The sequence below is a fragment of the Meleagris gallopavo genome, chromosome 4, assembly GCF_000146605.3.
Source record: "Meleagris gallopavo isolate NT-WF06-2002-E0010 breed Aviagen turkey brand Nicholas breeding stock chromosome 4, Turkey_5.1, whole genome shotgun sequence".
NCBI classification, from domain to species: Eukaryota; Metazoa; Chordata; class Aves; order Galliformes; family Phasianidae; genus Meleagris; species Meleagris gallopavo.
Window position 1 is genome coordinate 63084129 of NC_015014.2, and position 27234 is coordinate 63111362.

The 27234-nt window shown below is 37.6% G+C and overlaps 1 protein-coding gene across 1 annotated transcript in view; it reads right to left on the bottom strand.

Annotated features, from left to right (window-relative positions):
- The window catches only part of LOC104910875 (actin filament-associated protein 1-like), an 89100-nt gene that overhangs the window by 54174 nt on the left and 7692 nt on the right, over positions 1–27234 (bottom strand). Inside the window, exons 3-7 of the mRNA XM_010710526.1 lie at positions 19032–19140; positions 15533–15744; positions 12451–12630; positions 2744–2836; positions 1689–1773 (exon numbers count right to left, since the gene is read on the bottom strand). Of these exons, the coding sequence (XP_010708828.1) occupies positions 1689–1773; positions 2744–2836; positions 12451–12630; positions 15533–15744; positions 19032–19140 (679 nt within the window). The remainder of the gene's footprint in view (positions 1–1688; positions 1774–2743; positions 2837–12450; positions 12631–15532; positions 15745–19031; positions 19141–27234) is intronic.

The window sequence follows — 27234 nt, forward strand, 5'->3', positions numbered from 1 at the left end:
AAAAAAATAGGAAAAGACAATTTATTTGCAAAATAAAACCAAAATAATGAAAGAATCTTTGTTTCAGAAATGACATTCAGTGGATTTGGATTCCATCAACAGAGCAAAAGTCAATCTGATAACTGACAGGGTAGCAAATCTACCCATGTAATTACCCTGATTTATAAGTCAGATGGAAATTACATGTAGGATAGTTACTGATGGAGCTGCTTTAAGTTTACCCCTCACATCCTTAGTTCCATTTCCTACTTTCCCAAACAGAAAGTTTAATGGTTATGGGCTTGTGTAAACAAAGAGAAAAAGAACAAAATGTTCACATGAAAAAGAATTATCTGAAATGATCTGGGAAGAGGAATACACGGAAAACAGAGTAGCAGTTTGAGACTCACAAGGGCACAATTTATCATGTTTAGCTTAATTGCTAGCAAACATGGAAAATAATTTAGTAATTGTATCTGTGGCCAAGACCATATAAATCTTCCACCTGCTACGTGCAGTGCTGAGGGCAAAAAAGTGTTTTTTGGGTGTGGATGGTTTTTTTTCCAGTAAACACCAATGCAGATGTTCTGGCTTCCTTGCAGCACATGCCCCATCAGAATGTTTCCTGCAGGGCACCTGAGGCCACTGGTCACTCTGGGACACGTTGGACAACACCTGATTTGGATTCTGTATGATAGAGTTGATTAGTGGGCTGCAGAGATTAAAACCTGAGCAGTGGGCTTTCTGAAAGCTTAGCAGTTATGCTGTGAAACATAAGCATGTACTGCAGCTTCTGGAAACCACAATAATTGACATTGTTCCATTCTACTTGGCATGTCAGAGATCTCAATGGTGAGGAAATGCTGGAAAAATGACACAGGAAGAAGATAGTGGGAATGAATGAAAAGGCGAGACGGCTGGCAGCTGGCACCGAAGCCAGTATTGACACACTGTGTTTCCTGCAGCTCACATTACACTTCAGCCTTACAGCTGCAGAAAAACATCAATTTTGTGCCATCTAGATGATACCACTGCTACACAGCACGTTAAGGAAATCACACAATTTCCTTTGTTTGCAGGAGAAAACAAAGGTAAGAGCACAGGCGTTGAGTTTTTTTAGATACAACTCAGGGAAAATGCCCTCCGTTTGGGATGTGCCTCTGATAACACAGATTACAAGGTAAGCATGGCTCCAAAGCAGCACATTTAAAATTACATGAATATATACACACAAACCCACTGATATGATTATGTACGTTGCAGTATATTAATACAATCATATATAATACTTATTTTTTATGTGTGCAGACACATACGCATATAAACTGAGATATATATTCATATATATGTAATATGTATGATCCTTTCCTTCTAATATGCAGAGATAGAGAGTTTTTTTTGCTTAAAGTCTATATATCCACTACTTATATTCCTGCTGTACAGTTAGAGTTATCATAAGCAACTGTTAGTTGCCTATAGTGGTCGCCCTTGTACTTAAAAAACTGTACCTCTGAGTAGACAAAAAGCCAAATCATAATCTCTATATTCTATTTCTTTATACTAGTACTGATTTTTCCCACTGAGTAAAAATTCAAAAGCATTACTGACTATTAAGCAAAAAAAAAAAAAAAGGTAGATGTATTTTACTTCCTTTCTCTTCATATTTGCACCTATTCTTTGCAGTAAGCATCTCTGCATTTGAGACATACCTTGTTCTTTTCCATTGCACACTGTGGTGATGCCATTTTCCACAGCACCCTCCCCATCTGAACTTGGTCTCTCAGATGACAACTTCTGCAGGAACAAAGAGATCAGCTGCCCTGCCATATCACATTGTCACCTTCACCACATTAAGTCTCATCAGTCAATTTAAATTAAGCTTGCTATGAATAAAGCACTTTTCAAGCACGGATACACTTCAAAGGTAAACAGAAGTTAATAGAATATTCAGATTTAAATCATTTTTTACAGATCCATATAGAATTTAGAATAGCACAGAAATCACAAATTAAGTCTACATCAAAAGATTTTCCTTCTAAGTGAAAAAATCATTGCACATTACATTCTAAATACATTACAAGATTGTACAGTGTCTCTGTGTATTAACCTGCTAAGCAATGAATAATCTACTAAACACTGAATGTGGATAAGACAACTTTAAAATGATTTTTTTTTTAAGAATTTCTTCACACATGCATTTATAATACCACTTGTCAGAAAACAGTGCATTCCCACTTGGTGCTTAAATATTTTCAGTATTTGCAAAATAGGAGCTTTTGAAATAGATTTTTAGCACCTGTTATCCTATAATTGCTGTGTATGGGATACAAGATGAGGTGGGATAAAGATTATGCTGGCACCACATCCTTCATGAGTGGTGGAGCCATGAAGATGTACAGAATATTACAAAAAGAAACCATGGAAAAGTTGTTTTAAAGTGAGCATTTTAGAATACAACTATTTATTGATATTTCTATTTACTTCGTTAATGATGTGCTGGTACTTGCAACCATGCAAACACAGCTGCTCTGGGCTTGTGCACAAAAAACATCTGAGCTATTGTGGAAGATATTTTGCTCTTAATTTCCTGGGTACAATGCAATGCAACAATAGTGAGTGCAGTGTGATGCCACCAGAGGGACAGACTGTGCTAAAGTGATAAAACCTTTGTGGTCTGAAGAACATCCTCCCTACCATGCAGTGTCTAGCAGAGCCTCAATAATAGTTGTGAGAAAGTTAGCATTAATCATTTTGGTAAGCTTACCTTTTCCAGCTCTGTCTTGTGTACTGGAGAACTAGACAACGGCCCATCAGAGTCCACAGTGCCCATACAGTTGTTGCATACATCTTTTATAACCTTAGGAGCAAAGGCAAAACCTATTAATTACTTACCAAATACAAATTTGAGAAATGATGTATGAATGTGAAGGGAAAATGGAAAGGAGATTCACATAAACACTTAGTAGGTTGGCAGGTTAGAAAAGCAGTGGTGTGAAAATCTTTCTGTCCACAGCAGTGTGTCAGGCAGGCTGCCACTACAAAGGTCTCATACTGCTTTCCTGAGCCACGTCATGTGCGACCTGCAGGAGACATGGTGTCTAGAGGTGGAAGGTGTCAGTTTCTAGACAAGCTAAGCTCTGAGGCCCTCCTGAGTAAAGAAACCAAAGCGCTGCTGATTTCTGTGTGCTACTTCTGCAATATAAACTTTGCTGACACCATTGAATTACCTGCATTATTATGCCAAAAAAAGTGGGATTAGATCCAAGGAAGTGACGATTGATCTACAGTTAATACTGTGCAGAGGTATTTCATGACATTTTCATTTTATACTTGCATATTGACATAAAGGTATAGGTCAAAGTAATTGTAAATGACTTCTGAAAAATGGTAATGACATTAAGTCTATTTTTAAAATGCTAAAGAAAAATCTCACTGAAATCACTGAGATCTCAATAGAAAGTGAAGTTCAAAACCTGAAACTATTTAAATGTAGACGTAAGTGATGACTAAAGACATCTAATGATTTTCTATGTTATTTATTTTTTTTTCTAGTGAGGTTCCTACCTGGTGATTATCAGCATGAAACTGCATGTGATGATGAGAACAGATCTTGACTCTCCTATTCAGATTCATGCCAATGGAAACTGATTACACTTCTTTTGTCACACACACTACTGCCATCTTACTTGCTTTCTGACTGCAGGAAATACAAGCCTAAGTTCTACCTGAGCAGTCAGAAAAGCTGAGCTAGGGAAAGCCGCAATATTCACTAGTATCCTTCTTAAAGCTTTTCAGCCATACATGAAATGAAAACTTCAAGTAGATATTTGGATAGACTAATAAGGTAACAGCAGACAGAAAACAAAATCAGAATACAACCTTTCCAAGGAGAGTTTTTCAGCATTCAACACATCTAATTAGTGTTTAGCACACCTAATCATTTATGAAAAGCAGATCCTGCCTGAATAACCTGATCTTTTCTATGACATGATGACCTATTGAGTGGACAAGGAAACAGCAATGGATGTTGTTTACTTGGATTTTAGCAAAGCCTGTTTCCCACAGTCTTTTCCTGGAGAAACTGACTGCTCTGGCTTGGATGGATATACTGTCTTCTGGGTAAAAGTCTGGCTGGATGGCAGGGCCCAAAGGGTTGTTGTGATTGGTGTTAAATCTAATTGATAACTGCTTACGACTGGTGTTCCCTAGGGCTTAGCATTGAGGCTAGTTTTGAGTTTACCTTCATTAAATTTGCAAATGACACCAAGTTGGGCAGAAGAGTCGATCTATTTTAGTGCTGGAAGGCTCTGTGAAGGATATGAATGTGAGGTGATGGATGGACTCAACAATCTTAAGGGTCTTTTCAAAACTAAATGATTCTATGACTCTATTCTGTACACACCAGTAATCATCCACTACTGGATTACAGCAACAGCCACATGAGGACAGCAGAGCCTGGCTTGCTCCTACCCTGCTGAAAGCTTTCCTGCTAGACGTGCAGATTTTCCCCTTTCAATGCACATGGCTGTGTTTACACACCCTGCTCTCTCTTTTTCCCCGTTTACAGTAAGTCTGGGTAGGAGTGAGGAGGACTTGGTCTGAGAACTACCAGGCGCAGAAATAATAGCAATGATCTAACTGCCAAAATCCAGATTTCCTTAAATGGGGAGCAGGATAATAACAGCCTCTTCCCAGTTTTGAACTGAACAATTTTGATGTAGAAACCATTAAAGACAGTTTAAAGTTATTTTCACAGCACTGAAGTTCCCTGTAAGGGTGAAGCTAAGCAAAGCAAACGTTTATGGTCTTAAAGAGACCTTAATGAAACAACTCATGAGCACTTCATAAATTAAAGGTACTATACTCCATAAAGACAGGAAGAGAACCAAGTCTATATTACAGACGGAGAGCTCAGAAATGAAAGATTAAATCACTCACTCAATGTTACGTAACAAATCTAAGCATAGGAGGGAAATGAACCTGCATTTTTAGTTCTAAGTATCTTAAAATGTTTCGGTATCCTTTCATGACTGTCTGAACTTCTCTGTGTTTTTTTCTCAGAAACATAAGCACAGTATTATCAAATTCATGGCACTGGGTGTGCTTTCTAATGGAAAATGTAGATATGTCTACTGCAGAACATTTGCATCTCAGAGTTAAACTTCTTCCTAAGTCTCTACACACACATTAGAATTTGTTTCTGTGTATTACTTTCCTTTCAATTACTGGTCTTCAGTTTGAGAAAACACAGTTTCTGGGAACATTCATTTCTGTCTTCTGCATGACCCTGATTCAATGGCTCATGTTTTCAGCATCTGCTCACACCACACAGTTAGTTAATTCTGGCAAAAGCAGATAGTAATGGGAGTTACAGACAGAACAGAGGGAAATGATTTGGCAGTGCTAACTGAATAATATGTGCAAAGTCATGCACTCAAGTAAATACGGTTCTTATCATACCTCACATATTTAAGGAGAAGCTAAAGTGTTTAATTGGGTTGTAATTAAATTTTGATTGAAAAAATAGCATACTGCCAAATAGAAGTTCATGTCAAGATCTGAAGAAAATGGATTTTCAAGTATTCCACACTTCATCTGGGCTCAAGAGGTTCGTTAGCAAATGCTTCCTCATCATCTTCTATGTACAGTATAATTGTGTTTGATGCATATCATAGAATTCATACTTTCAGAGCTCACCAGGATGAAATGCCTTTAATATAAAATGGTTGCCTGGATGCACTCACTATAATTACGTTTGCAGACAGCTGCCATTATAAATGAGGTTTTCACATGCTTATAGCTTTAACTCAAAATTTTAAGGATAAAACATTCCACTCGCGCTGCCAACTCTCAGAATTTCTGTCACAAGACTCAGAGTTCTTGTCAATTTTTTTCTATAATGTTCCATCTCTTGGAGTCATACGAAAACAAAAGAATGCTATTTTCATTTAAAAATACTTGTGAGCAGGAGCAAGGTGAAGTCAGCAAACTTCTATCTGTTGCAATGAAATGTATGAAAATATGAATAAATATATAATCGCAGCAGTTCCAAAACTAAAAAGCAAATAAGAGAAATCCCCAAATGTGTGATTTTTAATAAATGGAATTGGAAGGCTGCACTAGATTACTTTGTAATGGAGCGTACTCCATTAATAGCTTAATTTTTCCCACACATAAGAAAAGGGAAATCATTCTCTTCTTCTCACTATAAATGCATCATATATTATATACACACACGCACAGGACGCCAGGAAAATCAAACTAAGAGTGTAAACATGCTATGTATTAAAATAATTAAAATATATGAACAAATGTAACCAGAAGACAGAAGACCTTTCATTTGGACAGCTTCAAAAGTAAATACATTTAAAATAACCTCTTGCTATTCCATCGCAAGAATTTTAAATACCATTGTTACCATAACAATATTACAGTTAGATTTCAGAGCTGCGTCTTTCAAATGCAGACATGGAAAAAGCTTGTGCAGCCTGCACCATACTATTTTTACTTATTTATGTTATAAGAAGGTCTTGAATCCCCAGCTGGGTCTGGATATGCAAGTGTATTGCATTGATGTTGGCGCCATGAGGAATGAAGGGGAAATATTCGCAGGTATACAGCTGGGAAGATTCCCTGCCCAAAGCAGCTGATAATGATGGGTGAAGCCAGTGGAATTTTTGCCATGTGGTACGTCTGGAATATTTCTCTTTATAAAAGCCTACTACACAAGCAATAAAGTTGACTACAAATCTTTCATACTTGCACTCATACACAAATTTCTATGTGTATTTTCTTTTAAATGACACACCACAACTGCAGGCAAAACAGCTGCCCTACATTTATTCTTTTTACATGCAAAATCAGAAGAATCAAATTAGCTTTTTCCAGCTACCTTCAAAGATCCAATTGCCAGATAAAAATACGGGGTATGCTGTAAAACCAGAAAGTCAGCTACTTACTTACCATACCCTGCCACAAAGAAACCAAGCAAATTCTGAGCAAAAGTATTAAGTGTGCAGCTGGTTACTTGTGGTTGAGCTCTTTGGTAACTGATAAGGAGTAAGACTGAAAGCCTTCCTGTGTCTGAAGAGCTTACAAAACTTTGTCTCGGAAAATACCAAGGGACGAGGTCAGTCACAGACTGTACTTACCACAGAGATGCGATTACTGCATCTCTTGTCCACCCAACACCTGTTTTCATGAAACTCACAGGAATTTAATGTCTGTGAGACAGACACCATCTCCCACAGCAGGCAGAGAAAAGATTAACTTTAAATTTGACTGAGTTCAAAAGAAATGAGAGAGAAAATTGATAATTCTGCTTCATTTTTTGAAGGACATTTGCTTCATTTCTTTATGCAGCTGCAGCCAAACTAGAAATTCATCCAACCAACAGACTCTTCTGTCCCAATCTATCTCTACATCTCACAGAATATAAGAACTGCTAGAAGCGGGGAGAGCTCATGTTCCCTGCCTCTCATCTCTTCTTATATCTGAAGTTGGGAATAAGGTCAAACTGAAATCCGCGTATATACAACCAAGCAGAAGGAAATGCATTTGGCTCCAGAGTTACTCCAGCAATTCTTGCTCCTGAAGCACCTCCTGCTCAGTGCTGGAGGAGCTGTGGGACTTTTGGCATAACTAAATTCTCATTTTCTCCATTGGACCTCTTATGCACAACATATATTAGCATTAATCTTATCCTACTTAACAGAGGACCAAAGTTCTACTAGCACTTTAAAGAGAAGAAATGCCTCAAGAAGTTTACCTACAGAAATTAGAGGAAAAGCAGAAATTATTCACATAGTCTATGCTGTAAGTCCTGAAAATAAACACGTTTTACTTTATGTACTGGAAAACATCATCCTGAAGCATAACCTATCCTGAAAAGATTCATCTTTCTGTCTTACTGCCATTTCTCTGAGTAAACTGGGAATGAGATTCCAGCAAACTAACCAGCCAGCAAGCCTATTTTACTATGTATATATTCCCATAAAAATACTTTCCTGGCATACCTAACCAAGACAAGCCCCGTGTCCTCTTTCTTGCATTGCTACCATGAAGACTATTTCCATATATGGCCACTGGACCAGACAGAGCCTAGGACAGGCAGTGCTGGGTGGCTGGAGACATTGTTCTGCATGGGGAGCAGTGCTCCCACACAGGGCTGCCCCTCCAATCCAGGCGATGCAGGGATGCAGAATGCACTTCAAGCCATAAATCTGAGCTGGGTACTGTTTAAATAATTTGCCATCCAAAGCTGCAAGCAGGAGAGAAAAGGAATGCTGTCTAGTGGGGAAAGCAGGAGATGCAGTCTCAGCCCTTCTAAGTGCCGCTCTGAGATTTGCTACAGCTTGCATTTGAGATTTTAGCATAAAGAAAATGTATTCCTGAGAAAGCAAGCAAATAGGATACTTGTGGTTCCTTATTCATTGCTTTTTAAGAAAATATTATATATACAGCATCTGCTTTTTTAAAGTACATCTTTTCCCCACAATGCCAGTCACACAAACCCACTGGTTCACGTGGCTACTGGCCACCTCCCAGAAAAGACAGGATTCTGCTGTTCTGCCCAAGTACACCAGAAGGGATCTTGCAGGCTGTCACAGCTTTCACATGCAGCTCAGCGCTCTGAGCCTGCAGGTTCTGCCATCACTGCATTGCACTGGTGATGAAGTGCAGAAAGAACCCAACCTGACTGTGCCAGGACACTGTGCACACCTACAGTTACTTGTAAGCCAACAAACACTGTATGGAAATCAGTTGTTCTCAGCATGCATCTCCCTACTGAATTTCTACTCAGTTTTAAGGTACAATCATTCAGCACTTGACTTTTCCCAGTCTAAAAAATGGAGATAATGACAATGTTAGGGAGCTTTGCTTCAGCCAAGAAAGTAATGCTTGAAGTATTTTGAGATCTTTAGCTGGAAATTCCCATAGAAAGTAAAAGCAGACACACAGTGTTTACGGTTACAAGCTCAGTTTTCTGCTGATTTGAACTGGTAAACAAAGAGCTATGCCAGTAGTTTATTCTTCAGTAAAACTCAGTCCACATTAAGACTGAAGCCCAGAAGCCACTTGGCCCTCTCACTAAGCTCGATGTAGTGGGGGAAAAATAAGAGGTTTTCTAAGATTTTCACAAGAGATAACATGCAATTATCAAAGATGGAAGTTGGGTAGGTTAACTCAGCAGTCTCATGAGGAGCAAGATAGCGTCACTAAATGACACAACTCTGATTTTCTTCTATCTTTGGGATGAAATCTCTCTTATTACAAGCTCAGGACAATGGCAGGTGCAGATACGAGGACAGATACATTATGTGTTCAATTACAGATCTTGAAGTGAAGAGCTGCTGCACACCATAAACTGAAGAAAAGTTAACCAAGGGTGTTTACCATTAGGAAAAAATGAAAATAAAGGACAAGATCCAGAAATGATTCATAGATTAACTACGATGCATGGTAGATAAGTGGTGAGTGATAAATCAGAAGTTCATTTTTGCAGGAGGCATCTCTAGGAGGAGGGGAAGGCCTTGGGGCCAGACACCATGACCATTTCCTTCTCCTATTGGTCTTCTACAAGAAGCTGCTTCAGAAATTATTTCTTTGGTGTCCACGTATTTATAACATTAAGAGCTGTCTTTTGGGGCTAGTTTGAAGGCTCTGCACAAAGAACATATTCATCTGTGTGAATGAAGCCACTAAACAAGCATCTTCTTGTAATCTTCTTAGTAGTCCTTTTATTTCTAATGTAGCATTTCCCAGGGATGCTCACGAATAAGTGGGTAGTTTCCATCAGTCTGTTGGATGTGCTGAGACAAACAGGAAGATTTAAGACCTCACTTGACCACAAATGCACAAAAGTGCACACAGATGCTCATATACTCCAAGCGCACATGGAAAAAGCTCATGTATGGGTCAGAGTGTGTAACTGCATACATTTTTTCATGTACATTTTTGTGGGAACATTTCAGGACTCAAGTTTGGAAATTTCCACCACTTTATGTTGTACACGGTAATACTGCTATGATCTCAGCTGTAGCCTGGATTTTATACAAGTTATGCTCAATGCTCTGCAATCACGACAGGCTCTTTGGTGACATCAGCTATCTTTTTCAGCAAGTATTTGTTAGCTGGTAAACCTGAAACTCCCTTTGTGGTTTCCAGTCTAGACTTCAATTTGCACGTTTATCAGCTGTTTTCTTAGTGTCATCTCTACAAAAAAGGCCTAAAGTATTCTGCATTTATTTCAACTCTACTTGTTCTAATGCCCCTTGCCTTTCAATAGGTATTCTAAAATTATTTGCTTAAGCAAATGCATTTTATAGAGATTACATCTGACTTTAAAAAGATCATCTAGTTTAGCTTTCATGGGAAAATCTGGCCTCCAAATCCATTTTGAGCTTTTCAGGCTCAAGAATAAAGCTTTAACTTGATACTTGCATACAGATTTCTTCATGGGAACCTGTCGTTCCCAAGCAATAACCTAGCTCCACTGGCATGTACGTATTCATAAAGCATCAGTGACAGAGAGGGCGTGTTATGATTAAAAACTAAGGATCCAGAGGTCCTCTGCATAGTGTAAAAATCTGTCTATTTATTACCTACAGAAACTACAATCTTCACAAGCTCACTGTAAGGGCTGAAAGAGCAAAGCCCAAGTATTTTCATAATTAAAAAAAAAATACATTTTTTTCATACCTTTTAAAAAACAGAAAATAAATAATTTTATTTTCTGAGGAGCCATACTTCTCAAAACTGTGGAGCTGTTGCAAGAGCTGCACAAACCACTGTGGGTTAGCTGCTGGCTTGCTATTTGTGTTGTACAGATCAGAGAGTACGGCAGCAGCACTGAGAACCTGGAAGCTGAGCATACAGTAGCATTGCCATGTTGTTGGGATAGTTTCTTTGGGAGAGCTTTGCAGCAGGAGGAACTAAATAAAGTGCTGTCAGACTGTCTCCACGTGCTCTACAGATGACAGCATACTGTACAGCCATTCGACCTCAGTACAACTGTGCCAAATGTGTAACTGCACAAAACCTTTTTTCTTTTTTTTTTTTCCTTAAGTAGCAGGAATGCATCTGGGATATGGGAAAATCTAGTACTGTTCTCTGTGAAGAAAGTTTTATGGGAAAAAAAAACAACAACAAAAAAAGAAAACAATTTTTATGAAAGAAAGTCTGATAACTGCCAGTGTATTCAGCTTTACTAAACCCAAGTTTAGAACAAGGCAGGAAATAATGGGACAGTTACTATGATCTAACTGAAGTGGAATTCCCTCAGCAAAGAATACGACTGATGAATTTATTTTCATTCCCATTCATTCCTTTGAATTTGAGGTGAGTTAATAGGACCTTCAGATGGCCCTTTGTTTTGAAACTTAAAATACTGGTGTTAGAAGACACCAAAAAATAATGATTAGTTTACATTAAAAAGAGAAAACAGAGTGCATTTTTTAAGACAACATGCAAACTCCCATTCAAAACAAAGCATGGACATCCCGCAATCCCCAAAAGGTATATTCTAATGTTGCAAAATAGGAAATTACAGATTAATTTTCCACTTGGTCAGTTAGCCCAAAGCAGAGCTCATACCTCTTAAGCTGCATTTTCTCTCTCCTCCCTTCTACAAAAAAAAACTGTCATCAGGAAATTCCTATGTGTTTAATTCAATTGTGTTTGGAGAAATACAATTTATTCTCAGCAAAATAAGTACCATATAAGGTTAGATCAGAGCACAGCATAGAGAACGCCCGATCGGCCTTATGCATTTAGACTTTCAACATGCACTTAAAAGGCTGGATTTAAAGGTCTTAAACCAAGCCATTAGAAGTGCAGTGGTTTCCCACACTACCTCACTGAACTCCATTATCCATTATCTGAGACTGACAAAGTCCAGTATAAAACTGCCACCCTTGCATCAGAATTTTCCACATTTTTCAGAGATCGCACAGAAAGGTGAAAAATGACAAAATCCTGTTTCTCAGAACTGTCTTTTCCAGAGTAAACTGCAACAGAGGATGCACTGCTCCATGAGAATAAGTAAACTTTAACTGACTTCAAGGATCTGAATATTTTTTCTTCTTCCTGAGCAATTCAAGCAGGTACCTTCTCGGAGTTATCTCTTTTATAAAAAGATGACTGTGATGGTGGTATTTTGCAGTTTTGCATGGTAGCCTTAGCTGCTATGTTGATGGACAAAGAGCATGCTGAGTGCCAGCTTTCTTTACCTGAGGGAATCTGAACCACCAAATCTTTCTGGAGAATGAGCTAGAGATAAAAATGGAAGGGAATTGTCACCTCCTCTCTTGGTGCCAATTATTGTGCTGTTGGCAGTGAAAAGCACATGCACCCACAGCAGCTGTGTGACACTGAGCTTCTGGTTGCCCAAGGAGCTGCCTCAAGGCCAGACCTTTAAGTCTGGATTTCTGCAGTCTCAGACTGGCTGGAATTTAAGTGGTTACCCCATACCTTTAGCCACTGCTCCGCCTGTTCTTTGCTCTGTACTGCCAGAACTAGCGCATCCGCTCCTTGGTGTGAGATTTTCAGTTCATGTTTCTTCTTTTTACTGTCTTTGGGGATGTAGGTGATGCTGCAGTCATTCAGGAGCAGCTCCATCTGGGGCTGCTGGTCCTTAGAACTTTTGTAGCACTGTAAAATGTAAGGAAAGGTCAAAAGTTAGATCTCATCTTTCTGAACTTTGGAGGAGAGCTGTTATTATATAGAAATTCTATTTTTAATATTTTCCACAGACCCTTTACCACATACCATGGAGCTTAGCCAATGCTGGCTTCACATTTCTCCTTCTCATCCTCTTTGTAAAGAAAAATTGCTTCCAGACCATCATTAATAGAGATCTGCTGTTGCAGGACAGGTACAACACATGGAGGGCATTAAGGATCTCTGTGTTATCTTCATGATTCAACCTTGGCCTCCATCAGGTATGGAGAGGGTGATTTTGGATGTCTGCTCACAGGTAGCATAGAACATGCCTGTACAGTTAATAAGTTTCAAGCCCAGATGCTGTGCCTGCCCTCTAGCACCATCAAGGCAAACCTACATGCTGCCATCACTCAGGTACAGACCTTATTCAGCTGCCCTTTTTGTAAAGATAAGTAGCAAATTTCCACAGTGTGGAAAGAGGGCAAGACCAAAGGACTGTAGTTTTTCAACTAATTCAGTTTCATCATTCACTGCAAAAAATCACACGAATGTTGGTTTACTCTATAAGCTTCTAGCTAAAACTATATGAATTATACTTTTTTTTTCTTTTCCCTCAAGAGCAAGTGCTGTCAAAGAACAGCCATTCCATGCTGGATTACTAATGACTTAATCTGTGTTTGAATTGATGACTAGAACATGAAGAGTTCCACACTATGTCACTTGTCCTGCTGACTGAGTTCCTATTCTCCTAGCACATCAGTACAGCTGAGTTTAAGAAAGCTGCCAGACTGCAGAACAATGTTCAGCTCTGTATATGAATCCCAAGTAATTTTATATACCAGTATAAGTTGGACTTTTACTCATACAGATAAGCATGAAGGCTAAAAAAAGTATATGGTATTAAACACTGACTAGTATATACACATGCAAAATATATGTATAAATGTGAACAGAATAAATGCAGAACTCCATATTCAAGCCATGATGCAAACTGTCAGAATAGTAGCTCTTAGAAGGATATCATAAATACTCCAATTTAGGCTAAACAAATACAACCTAACTTTCTGCAAACTACCCATCATCTTCCTTTCTCTCCAAGGCTAATTAACTCAAAATTTCTCCCACTTGGTCACAGCTTTTAAGGTCGTAATTGCAAAAAACTTAAGTTTTCAAGCTATGAAACCTAGAAAACATACAACAGTCACTTAAAGAAGCATTTAAAAGCATACAGATTCCTTTACATTAATTTAATTTTTTTACAGTTATGCATTACTAAAACTGAAGTATTTATATATTAGGTAACTTTATGTGAAAAAAAAACAATTCTCTACTAAGTCTTATTCTTAATGTCTAATTCTAATTAAAACATTTTTGTTTTTTGATTAAAGCCACATTTATAATGCAGGCAATTTCTAATCCCTCAGAACATATATTTGTTTTACTTGCATATCTCATAAGTTATATCTCCAAGTCCTCCTTCAAACAATAAACCAATCTTGTGTAATTTGGTCATTAAATTCCTATTGGGATTTTAATTTTCTTAACACCCATTACAGAATTAATGAAAGACAATCCCTATAAAGAGAAAAATCTTTGCAGACCACACATGTGGCTATAGGAAAAGAGAAAAAATAACATATTTCTCTATAGAACAACAAACATAATTCTAGAAGAAATACTGTGTGACTTCTGAGAAAATTTGCTTCTTTCCCTTTTTCTTCTTTCTTTTCTTCAAGCTGTAATTGTATGGTCCTGAAACCTGACTTGGTTCTGTTATATGTTGATAAAAATGTTGACTAAAAATAGTGATGTTGCAACAACATGATACAAACCAGATCACATTAAACATTTCTTTGTGGATACAAGCATTAAAACCTCAGTAACCATGGAAAATGAGCAAGTGAACTCCAGCTAGATTTCCAGAAGCCTCTTACCCAGCAATCACTATTTCATATCATGATAGTTCCCATAAAGCCAATAACTGTTAATGTACTTGGAAAGTGAACACCCCTAAGCTGTCCTGTACTTGTGTAGAATACTGAGGTTCTACAGAAAATTTTCTATCACATGTTAATCAGCTTTTAATCCTTGGGATAGTATTGTATTTACTAGTTACATAACTAGCTAGACCTATCGCAAACACCAGACTGGAAGATTGGAAGGCCCCAGCTGATACGTTACTATAAGCCTCAGATTGCTTTAAATATCACAGAAATGAATCTCAATTAGGCCTTCTTTACAACAAACAAAAAGACTTCTATAAGCTGACAATTTACTAACTTTCAGAATCTTTTACTGGTGCCTCCAATCATTCAGAAACATGACAGATTTGCTTAAGAAACAAATATATCCACTAACAAGTGGATGTATTTCTATAATGCAGCTGTGCATCATGTGAATACTACATCTGTAATTACTGCAGAACAGATGGTGAAGGTTTAGTTTAAAGTGTATACATTACAACAGCATATGCTGCCAAGTGAGTTCTCAGTCTAACAAGGGACTTTTCTCTCCAGCAGTCTGATCCAATAGTTCATACACAAAGCTCCCTAAGAGATTTTTGGTCCACAGGGAATGAAAGATTGGATTTATAGTTTCAGCAAAATTTTCTCCAAATGAAATACAGTGAAAGCTAATAGGCTAGACTTTCTTTCCTACATCAGGGAACTGACTGGGTTTAAGAGCAATAAAAGTCTAAGTGGTTACATGATACGCTTATAATTTCAGTAGTTTTCAGATTCTTGGGTAAATCATAACCGAACTTGTTGGTAAGGTTACCGTAGACTTGGCCACTGTTTGCAGAACTTACTCCAAAGTTAAATCTCTATAAAAATAAATACATAGTCTAAAAGGTAGAAAGAAAATACAGGCAGATAGAAATAAGAATTACCAGTAGTTTGTTTTCTTTGATAACACACAGTAGTTTGGTCCATTGCCCGAATCGTTTCTTTCTAAGTAGGAAGGCACAAATTTTGGCATCCTTCACCAGATCCATAGAAGCCTCCTCAGAAGGCCACTGATGTCTCATTTTCTTCCCCTTTCCATCCTCTTCCTCTTCATCATAGGATTCATAAGAGCTGCTCATAGCATCCGAGTCATAATCTTCAAGAAAAGCGTGAGAGTGTCAAGTTAAAACATTTAGCCATGAAGTGTACAGAAATAACTGAAGAGCCCAACAGGGTGCCTTTTTAAGCTAAGGCTTTTGAATGTCAAACTACAGTTTCAGTGCTTAGTAATATCAGTACATTAAGTTAATTAAATAAAAGAAGTGTTTCCATTATGAAATTTTATAGGAGACGGAAGGTGTTGAAACCTTGTGAATTTTAATTGAAAAACAAGCTGGGAATAAACGGCTTTACTACCTTCAAAGTGTTACCTGGCAGATACTTTCATCATTTGTAGTGCTTTTACAGAGAAAACGTCTCAATCTCACTGATTGCAGAATGCAGAATGTAGGCATAGAAATGTAAATATTAATAAAGCATATTAAGAAATAAATACCGCATATGACAAAGGTCACAAGAATAAATGTGGGGGTACTATCTACCTGTCAAATATATCTTGTAGTTCACAATTACAGCACCTGCAGAGACATGATTAATGTTGGATAGATGATGATGTTCCCTGAACCATGGATTCTGCTCAAGTTAAAACCATTCTGCAAAAATACTTCTTATTATGTGCTTAGTTTAAGTAGTTAATCCTGCACCAAGTTTCATGAAGTAGTGGCAAGATTCCTTTCTAATTATGCAATCTTTGCTTAGTCCTTATGTTTTCAATAAAGCAGACAGCTCTATAGCAGACCCCTCTCTTAAAAAACTAATTTTCTGTTACTACAGAGCCCTCATTTCCACCATGCATATTTAGTTGATTACGTGGGTATATATGAAGCCCCTCAGATAATTACTGCGACATGAAGACACACTTGTTTGCCAGTGGCACATGGAGAAGTGAAGAATCTTCCCATGGAGATGAATTGCTTGGAATATTTCCAGTAAATAAAATTTCACCCAAATACTTCAAGGAAGAAAATCTCTCATTTGCTTTAGCTAGGTACTTGGGACACAGCCTGGGACATAGGAAAGAGACCCACGGCTCTTAGGATCAAGACAAGGGACTGAATTGCTGGTGAGCTTATTGTGTGTCTGTCCCAACCTACGTGTAGCTGAAAACAGGATACACCAGAGCCTCCAAATCAACCCCAGATATTCTGATCTCTTTGTAGTGGCAAGGAAGTGTACACAATAATTTGATCTTCATTTAAAATAGAAGTTAAAAAAAATATAATGAGGCTACACTCAGAATTATAATTAAGATCTGAAAATGTATTGCGCACATGTACATGTGAACAGACTCTTAAGGTTTTGAAGGGGGTGGTGGGGAGGAAGGAAAGAAATACAAAAATCCGGTAGGAAAAAAAGAAAGTGAAAAGCATCTGTCCAAAATAAACTGTTTTTGGGTTTTATCAAATCTAATGAAGTCTGAATGACTTTAATGATTTCTAGGTATAGTATATAGTATGAAAGTTTCCTTGCTACTAATGATATTACAAAAATACTCTGTAGGAATATTTGCTTAAGATAACTGCATCTATCCCAACAGTTATTTAATAGTTTATTCTTCTATTTCTTATACCTCCAGAAACTTGCTGTTACTGTCTTCTTTATCTCAGCAGTCTGATTAGCTATAGCTTCTATCTTTGGTTAGTACAGTGCTTTGGTGGCTTACTTTAATAGTCACATACACTAGGTTTTGTGAAAATTTTGGGTGTAGATAAATTACTGATGATATATTAAATTTAAAAACAACTTAATTATGGAAGAAGAGTGGATGATTTTTAATATAAATTAAAAGCTAAGGACATAAGAAAATTAAGCAAAATCACAGCAGGGCAGTGGCACTTTTGCACTAATAAGTTACTGTAAAAAAGCTTTAGATGTCTGGATATATATACTAACATTTATGGAAATATTAATGAAATTTGAAGGCTGATATACTAAATATTCTTATGGATTTGGATGGTTAAGTACAAAAAGATATCAGTTTCATACTGTGCCACTTTTTTTTTTTCTAGGTGATCCTTTTGCCATGCTATTAATATCTGTGCTATTAATATTTTCCTGCCTGAGTATGACTTTTGTTTAATAACAAAACACAAGTCAGCAGCTCACCAGATTGCAGGGTATAGCAGGACCACCCTGCAGAATTTCAAGCAAGGACGTAAGAAGAGAAGTGATCCTGCTGCCCTAAGTTCCTTCATTTACTTTGCATTATATGAATTTCCTTCTTATCTTGAATTTCCCAGCAAATTAAGAGCTGCCAGCTAGCTTGGTTTGGTTTTTAATGTTCAGAGCTAACACACAATGACAAGCAAACTTCCCTGTCACACAGTGTATAATTAGTGTTTTCAGGTGATGCCTATGGAAGTACTTTAAGGACAGAAATATTATTTTATGCTTTTGCTTTGGTTCAAATAACAGAAACAGCAAAAAATGCAGGCAGATATCCCTTCAATCTTTGGAACACACAAACACAAAATGAATAAGCCATACACAAGTATTAAATTATCTCACCCAACAAAAAAGAGTAGCAAAAGGGAAAATCTTTGCAACTTTTTATTATAAAACACCATGCATACATTCTCATTACTATGCTGTCATCCTGTCTCGTCTTAAGTGCAGTGAGTCTGCGTAAGTACTGGAATTTGATAGAGAGTATTCGTGTGCTGCCAATGGAAGTTTTAATGGTCACCTGGGGGACTAGCCTATGCCTTTTGCACAAAACAAGTAGTTACTGTAACACTGACGTGCACTAAACATGGCTTATGGGAGCCAGTATAAATGATGTGTCTCTACATCATCAATCAATAGAAATTGTGCATGTTTTCAATAATTACTCAGTTCAGAAAAGACAATTTTTTGCTTTTTATTTGTACACTTTAGCAAGTAAATCAGTGCAATAGGAGAATAACAATAGATCTGCATATCAAGACCAATTTCTGAGGCCTCTACATTTACACTATCAGTAGTTTAGTGAATAGACAATACTTAACTCTGGACCCCTGGTTCGAACGTCCCCAGCACATTCATACTTCAGATATGCCCAGAGGACCAATGAGGACCTTCTGCCTACAGCAGCAGTTGAAACATCAATGTGCACCTAACTTGGAGCTCCAGATTTACTTTCTTCTAAAAGGAGCCTGGTTTGTGCAGATCAAAACATTTCTGCGTACCAAAACAACGCATGGTTGGTGAGGGCAATGAAACTACACTTATAACATGCAACGACAGCACCAACAGAGATATAACTGTTGAATTCTAAAAAAAGCTGAAAGACACTAGAATTAGCATTCAATTGCTGCGAAACTAATCTGGATATATACTACTCACTGGAAGTGATATATTCAGGAGCCTTCCCAGGACTAAGTGGCACTGCCTCTTCATAATAGCCTTCGGGAAGGGAAGATGTTGGTAATGGTGGAGGCCCATTATCTGGTGGCTAAAAGAAGGAAAAAAGAATAAATGAGAAAGTAATTGAAGTAATTAAATAATAACAAGGTGTTAAAATAAACATGGTCAGAACATCTGCTCATGATCAGCTCATAAGGCTGGTTATATATTATACATACACACACGTACATACACAGAGTCACAAGCATACCCATTCACTTTATATACCTACCTATATAACTATTTCTCACCTCAACTATCTCTAAAGTCAAGGCTGTGAAGGAGTTAGATTTTGTCCTTTGAATAAGATGTATTCTGCAGAGTAGCAGGTTTTAGGAGAAAAACAAGTCTAAATCTCAAGCTTAATTATATGATGTTATAATTAAATAATAATAAGTAGAGGTTGAGATTAGAAGCAGGGAAGTGACTTAATTATGCTTCAAACCTTTACCTCCGCTCATAATAAGGAAGCAGAACCTTCTCTCCTGTACTCAAACTGAGTCCTTTGAGACACGATATGATCCAAAATGTTGAAAAGATATAGTTTGCTAAGAACTAGAAACTCAGAACATCTCTAGGAAAGAGATTTATGTGCATAGGCCATGTTACCCTGTTGAGGCTTATTTATTAGAAATCTGTATCTAAAATAGTTCATATTACAGCAGCAAAAAAAACCCTTTGGTTGTACAGTTGAGAAAAGTTGAATCGACTGGGCTGGTAGACATCAAAGAGTTAACTTAGATCATGTTTTAATGATGCACTGTGTTTTTCAATAGCAAATTAATTCTTAATATAGATATTAATTCTTTACTTAGAGAAAACTGAGCAACAAATAATGAATAGTTTGGAACATCGAGAAACTATTATATGATAAAATAAATATTTCAAATACCAGGTCAAATTCTGAAATGCTTCTTTTCTAAATATAAACCTGTTTTAAATTTAAAGCTGACCAACTGCTGGTATGTTGATATAGTAGCAAAGTAAATTTAGTGCTCTGTGACTTCTTCCGTATGACTTTACTGTTCTATTTTTTTAGCAAAATACAAAACTGCATTTTATATAAATCACACAGATTTGCCATAAGTTTTCAGTTTTACATTTTCATATTGGAGGAAATCATATAACAGAACCATAGAGTGGTTTCGGTTGAAAGAGACCTTACAGAACATCTCGTTCCATCCCCTGTTACATAGGCGGGGTTGCCAAACAATAAATTAGTTACTAGATCAGGTTGTTCAGGGCTCCATACAACCTGGCCTTGAACACCTCCAGGGATAGAACACTCAGAACTTAAGTCTTTTTCCAAAGCCAGTGGTTTATTGCATTATTACAAAACCGTAAGTTGTAAGCAATCTTATTTCTGCAGTAACAGTTTTTCAATAAATTGTCATGTAATGAAATAAATGTGTTTGTCTTCATTAGGCTCAAAACTCAGGGAACAGAGATATCAAAGTAAGAAACTAATCAGGTGGGCTCTGATCATGACCAGATACAGACACTTCTGGAATACCATTCAGATCACAGGTGGGCAGAACAGTCAAGGAAAGGCACAAAGCCTTTTTGCACATAAAACAGGTGAAGACATAGTGACTAGATTCCTCTTTTGTTACAGATCTAAAGTCATCTGAAAAGAACTTGAGCATTAATAACATGACATTGTCTGCCTTTAAATTATTTCTTTGTCACTTTCATCTCTCTGCATTTCAGAGCCAGACACGACACTGACTACATGCCCATGCCAGACACCTAATTCTCAACTAGAAGATGATGATTACCAGCCCAAGGATGCTCTGTAGTTAAATTTATATACAGTAGGTTATTTCATCTCACAGGTAGATGCTTATGAATTCCCAATGGCGCAGAAAGAAAAAATCTACACTTCAGTTTATTGAGAACTAATTTGCCATCACGCAGCAGAAACTTCCTTATGACCAATGAAATGATTTGTGACTGACACAAAAATTCTTGGTCAGACTGACTTTCAAACTAATATTATTTCTATATCAAATGATATAGGCATTGAGTATGTCACACTCAATTACAGATAAGAGAAGGAAATTACTGTTATCTACAGCGTGAGTCAAATGAATTTTCATCAGAGACCAGTTTTGCTAGAGTAATTATCTGTCAAAGAAGCAAAACAACGAAAAAATGCAACTTTTAGTGTAATTTCCTTGTAATTCTGTTGAAAAACACAAATTGCAAATCTGTGCATCATGACAACTAAATGGGTCTTTCAAGGTTATCTGCTGCTGTGCAACGGGTATAAGAGACATTAAAACATGCTTTGCGTTAGTTAATATTGAAATATTGACAGCACATCATGAATTCTGCACAATACACCAGCACAAATGAGCTCTGTGTGGCCTGAATTGTTAGACACAATAGAGCGAACTGTCTCAAGAAGAATTTTCATTTTTATTTATTTTTTATTTTCTCTTTACAGAGCCTTGCTCAAGTGAGTCATGGTCAAGGTTCCTGGAGCAGTGCAGATTCATATCACCTCTTTCATCAGACAGATACATTAATATCTTGGTCTAGCCCCAAACTATTTTCCTTGTCAGGTGTATAAATGTTATATGAAATTCCTATTATTATTAAGCCTAATTCACCCAGGAAATAGCCATCCTGAGTATCATACCAATTTTAACCTGACATCACAATGAAGTTTCAAAGCTATCCAGAAATGAAGAAGAGGTTCCAATACAGATCAGGAGAAAAAAGAAAAAAGAAAAAGCTTGTTTTTAGACAAAATGTTATTCAGAAAGAAAGAAAAAAGGAAATGAAACACAAATGGTGCTTGTCTGAATTCGACCCTGTTGGAGCACCGTTACTTCATGCAGCTGGGGCAGGCTGTGCTGTGCAGCCAATGTCAACACAGATGGAATCTATTGGTGAATTACCCAGCCCTTAGTTCTGAAATGAAGTTTGCAGTGCTGCCATAACAAAGTTGAAAATAATTATTAAAAAATATTGTATTTTTGGAAAAAAAAAAAAAGAAAGATTATTAGGAGAAACAGAAACATCCAACATTAAATACTTTTGATTAAAGCAAGGCAGCTTTCTTATTGAAAGAAAATCCAATTGATTGAATACAAAACGAAACTGTCTTATGCGAAATTGTATCATAAACAGCTACATCTTTTTGAGTGCTATGGAATTTGTACATCCTTGAGCATCAAGAAAAGTAAAATGTGAGCATTCTGATATTATTTAATAATATTTATATTTGTTGCATTGCTTATTTTTTCAACTTGGCAGTTCTTCAGTGAAAGAGCTATGGTGAAGTTATGAGTTAGGAGCTGGAATAACTCTTGACTGAATAACTTTTAATTAGCTTAACGAAAAATAAAAAGTCCATAAGAACACTAAACTATTTACATATTACATATAAGGATTAAGTCTCAAAAAAACACAGAACACATAGTTTGAGTGGTATCAGGAGGAAAAACCTAGCAACCTGCACAAAAGGCATTAGTACACATTTTTACTTATATTTTTTACAACAGCCACAGGGAAGAAAGTTAAAGAATGCTGCCTTTCAGGGCAAATAACTTTGTTCAATCACAGGAATAAGAACTGAGTTAGAAAAACACTACCATTATTTTTATGTCTGTGGAGGAAAAGGGACAAAGATGGGTGAGATACTGTTGCCCAGAATAACACCGGTGATGTTGAAACAACAGATAAAGGTGTCTGACAGGTGCTGGGCCTGAGAAAAAAAAAGAGCAATGCTTTTCCTGAAGCCAAGAAGTAGGAGGGCTGATGATTACACTGCAGAACTGAGATCTCTGAAGACACTAAAAATTGGGTTGTTTGTGGGATGCCCAACAACAATTACAGGAGGCACTGCCAAGAGCAATAAACAGGTATTTCTAAATAAGCAGTATTTATCTGCATATAAAAGCTCATTTTACCAGTCAGTATGAAGAAGACTTAGTGCAGATATTAGTTTTGTGGCTTACTATGGTTTACCTCTCCGCCTACCCCTCTGTGTTAATCAGATCACAAAGAAACTCTTTCTTTCTTTATCCCAGGAGACCAAATTCTTAATTTCCCCCTTCCGCCCAGGGATTACAAGACAGGTAGTAATGTTTTTAGGGATAGTCTAATACCTGCTGAGGATACAGTGGTATATAGCGTGCAAAGTGGTATGAAAGGCAGAAGAAAAGAAAGGTCATCCTCCAGAGCCTGAGATTATAAAATCGCTTTACACCCCAATGAAGATGTACACTATGCAGGAAATAGGAAGAAACACTTCAATTTATACAATGATTCAGGACTTGGACTTCACTTTTCTGTGAAAAGCAGCAACTTTAACGGAAGTAAACACAGTTGATACACCCAGTTCCACAGCTGTGCTCATACATGTCATTTGATCAAGCCCAGCTGGGCAGTGGGGCAGCTGCTGTGTTACCCATCAGTGCTGCAGAACATGTGAAAAGCAGAAAAGCAATGTGAGACTGCAAGAGTGCATAATAAAGCTATTCAGAAGCCAGAAGGCAAATGTGGGATGTCAAGAAGAGACTGTGACATATGCACGTACCTTTTGTATTGGGGCAAGCTTCTAAGTGACCCCCCTACAACCCCATCCCCCTGGAGGGGGGAAGACTAATCCCACTATCCAGATGTTAAAAAAAAAAAAAGATGTCCAGAAGGGAAGGTGAATTGAGAAATTGAGTGCCAATACAATTGGAAAACTGACTATACATTTCAACTAGGGTTCATCACACTGCAGTAATGGCTGAAAAGTGGGCATCACTACATGTCAGGCACTTGGAGTTGGTGTGAAAACTGTTACATAATGTCAAACTCACTCACTAAGGCACTAAAAAGAAATTGCTGTTTATTGCCAGCAAATGAGGACATGGATGGCCCAGGGATATATTCAGGACAGAAATGCTGACTATAAGGAGCATTAAGAGATGTGCAGAAGTGAAATACTAACCTGAGCATGGACAAGCAAATGCCAAGAAGAATGCTCTGTATTCCAAGGTTATTAATTTCTTGAGTTGTTGGCTGGACCCTAAGAAACCAGGAGCCAAATCATGTGATAAAGAAGTCTAACAATTCCTCTTTTCAGTGTCTGAGCACATCTGACAAAGGACAGTAACCAGCCAGCCAGATAACAAACAAATGTGGCTAACAGGAGTGCTAAGAGGCTCTTATAATTGTTTCCAAGACTAAATAAGACTGAATTACTACTACTAAACTGTCAGCCAGTGGCATTTGCTAGTCTGGAGTTCACAGATGCAGAAAAGAGATGTATGTGCTCAGAAGAGCTGACAGGAGCCAGACTGCATGCTAGAAGAAGTGGCTACTAGTCAGGGGATGGATATAAGCATAAGTTTATGTGTTTAGGGTGATCCTGAAAAGATTTAAGAAAGACAAACAACAAGGGAAGGCACAGTGTTCCAAGCAGTGTCGGTTTATCTGAAACTGCCCAGGAACATGTCTGCTGATGCAGGAGTAAGTGTCTAACAAAATCTGCAAAAAAAAATATACAACATGATGATGGAGAAATGATCTGAACAGACTTGCTCACATTTAAAGAATGAATCAGGGTTAGTATGGCTCCACATTTTGTTCTGAAGACTGTCTGGAGAGCGCATATACAGGAAACAACAGGAGCAGAGGCACTTAACTAATTTGCATGTGATTAATTTGGATTTAATTAATATTTAATATGTTAAATAAAACTGAGAGGACTGAAGCACATAATGCACCACAGAAGGCGTTACACTCAAACTCTATGGAAGACAGAAGTGAAAATAAACTGACGACTCCTTGGAAGTAAAAGAAGATCTAAGGAATAAATTCAAAAGCAAAAAAAAAAGATCCAGAAACACAAACATAGTATTCCTGTTCCATTACACAGCCATTTGGAAGCGTCACTTAGACAAAACAATTGAGCTGACTCATATCAGGCAAAGGGTCTGGGTGTATCAACAAACGGTCTTTAATTTATGGTAGGAAAGACTTCCATGCATATTAAATGAGAAAGATGAAACCAAATTTAAGTAGCATGAGGCCCTCAGTCAAAGGTGGTTATTCTGGCTCAAACAGCCTGTATTCTAGGAGCTTATAAGCTCAGCCAGGTACCTGGCATGGCTGTGCAGACCAGGCAGCAGGGTGAGAAAAGCAACACCCCGTCCACTGGAATGATATTCTCTAAGAGCATCAAACAAAAGCATGAGAAGACTTTGGTACTTACTGGCCTAATTTCTTTGCCAGGTATTTACGTACAGCACGCTAATAAGCATCTTTAGGAAAGCAAATAGGCTTAAGTTGCACCAGAAGAGGTTGGATATTAGGAAAAATGTATTCTCGGAAAGAGTGGTGAGGCATTGGAACAGGCTGCCCAGGGAAGAAACATGTAGATGTGACACTGAGAGACATGGTTTAGTGGGCATGGGATGATGGGTGATGGTTGGACTAGATGACCTTAGTGGTTTTTTCCAGCCTTAGTGATTCTGTGATTCTGTTAGATAAGGTGCCTTTATGAACAAGTACAGCATAGAAAGAAGAAATCAAAAATCTGAGAACACAAATGTGAGTACGTTAGGAAAAAGAAGTGGGACAATACACTATCAAAGCTATGGCATTAGTAATTTTATAGCTGTCCTTTATAGAGGTCACATACACAAACATGGAAACTGTTCCACATCCAAACCATGCCCAGGGGACCCCTTTCTGGTGACTACTGGTCAAACAAGATTATCAAACTACAGCAAATGAGAGACATTGATATGGGAACTAGTTCAGGAGGATGAATTTATACTTCAGAAATGAAACTAAGAGAGCCTTTATTAGACATAATGCAGAGAAATGGAATCTGGGAAGAGTGTGATTTAAGATAGATTTACCAAAGTTCCCCTTGCTTTTGTTTGCCACAAACCTAAATGCACATTTGAAAAGATTGTTAAAACTAGCACTTCTTAATGTTTGTTTGTTTGTTCAAATAATGAATAATGTGATTGATGATGCATCACCTTAAAAATCCTTTTGACTTCAGATCATTTTTTTCTGCTTCAAGGACACTGTCTCCTTTCAGCATTTTTTAATAAATATCTGAGAGTAACATCAGACAGGCAGCCAGATAAAGAGTTTGTCAAGTCACATCTCCACCATAGGAAACTCATTTATATGAAACACTCCTACAGTGTGACTGTGTGTGTTGCAAGAAAGGGTTTGAGGAAGATGACCTATCCTTTTGATTTATATCTACAGGGGTTCTGGCATAATGCTGGACACTTGTTGTGGTTAAATAATTATTAAATTGTCAATATTCCAGGAAAAACAAAACGTATATCCAATTTTACTGTGAAAATTATGCAAAAGAGCTAAGCGTGCTGTTCGCATTTGATTTTCTTGGATGGCACAGTGTGCTGAAATCACTGACTGTCAGATGTAATACGGCAACCAAATGCTTGGAGGCTAAGAGTGTTCTGTCACTGTCATGCTGTGGATAATTTATGCCAGTATTCTTCTGATGCATCAGAGCAGCAGGATGTACTGGATATCGTTCTGTTGCCTCAGTATTTCAAGGTAACTTAGCAGTAGTGCAGTGATGGGATCCCAGATATTAAACCCCAGCAGCACTGTGAGGGGTATCACAAAGCTCTGCTGTTTCTCTGAACCCCCCATCTAGCACTACCTCTTGCCTGTCCTTTCAATGCAGAGATGCATCATAAAACTAGTGCTGATTTGGAGAGTGAGAAAACAGGTGAAAATACACAGGTAAGAAGACTCAAGAACCAACTCAACTCTGTTTCACACAATGATCTCCTCTGCTGCTGTCTCAGGCAAAGCTTCATTAGCTGCTAGCCCTGTATTCATGCTAGCAAGTACATATTTTCATTTGTGAGTGAGTGGAGTTGACTTCTGAGATCCCACTCATGCTCACATTCTTCACCTGTAGCTTTTACTTTGCTGGCTGTCTGAAGGAACTGTCTGCAGGGAGGACTAGTTCCATCTAAGCCTGACACAAAGTCTGATATACCAGATACAGGCAAGGAAGTGTAAATAGAAAAAAAGAATTTCTATGAGATCATGTGATTTGTGCTTTATTCCAGTGTATGTAAAGTCCAACTTTGTCCCTGGATTTAAAGACCTGATCCAAAGCCCATTGAGTCCAGGA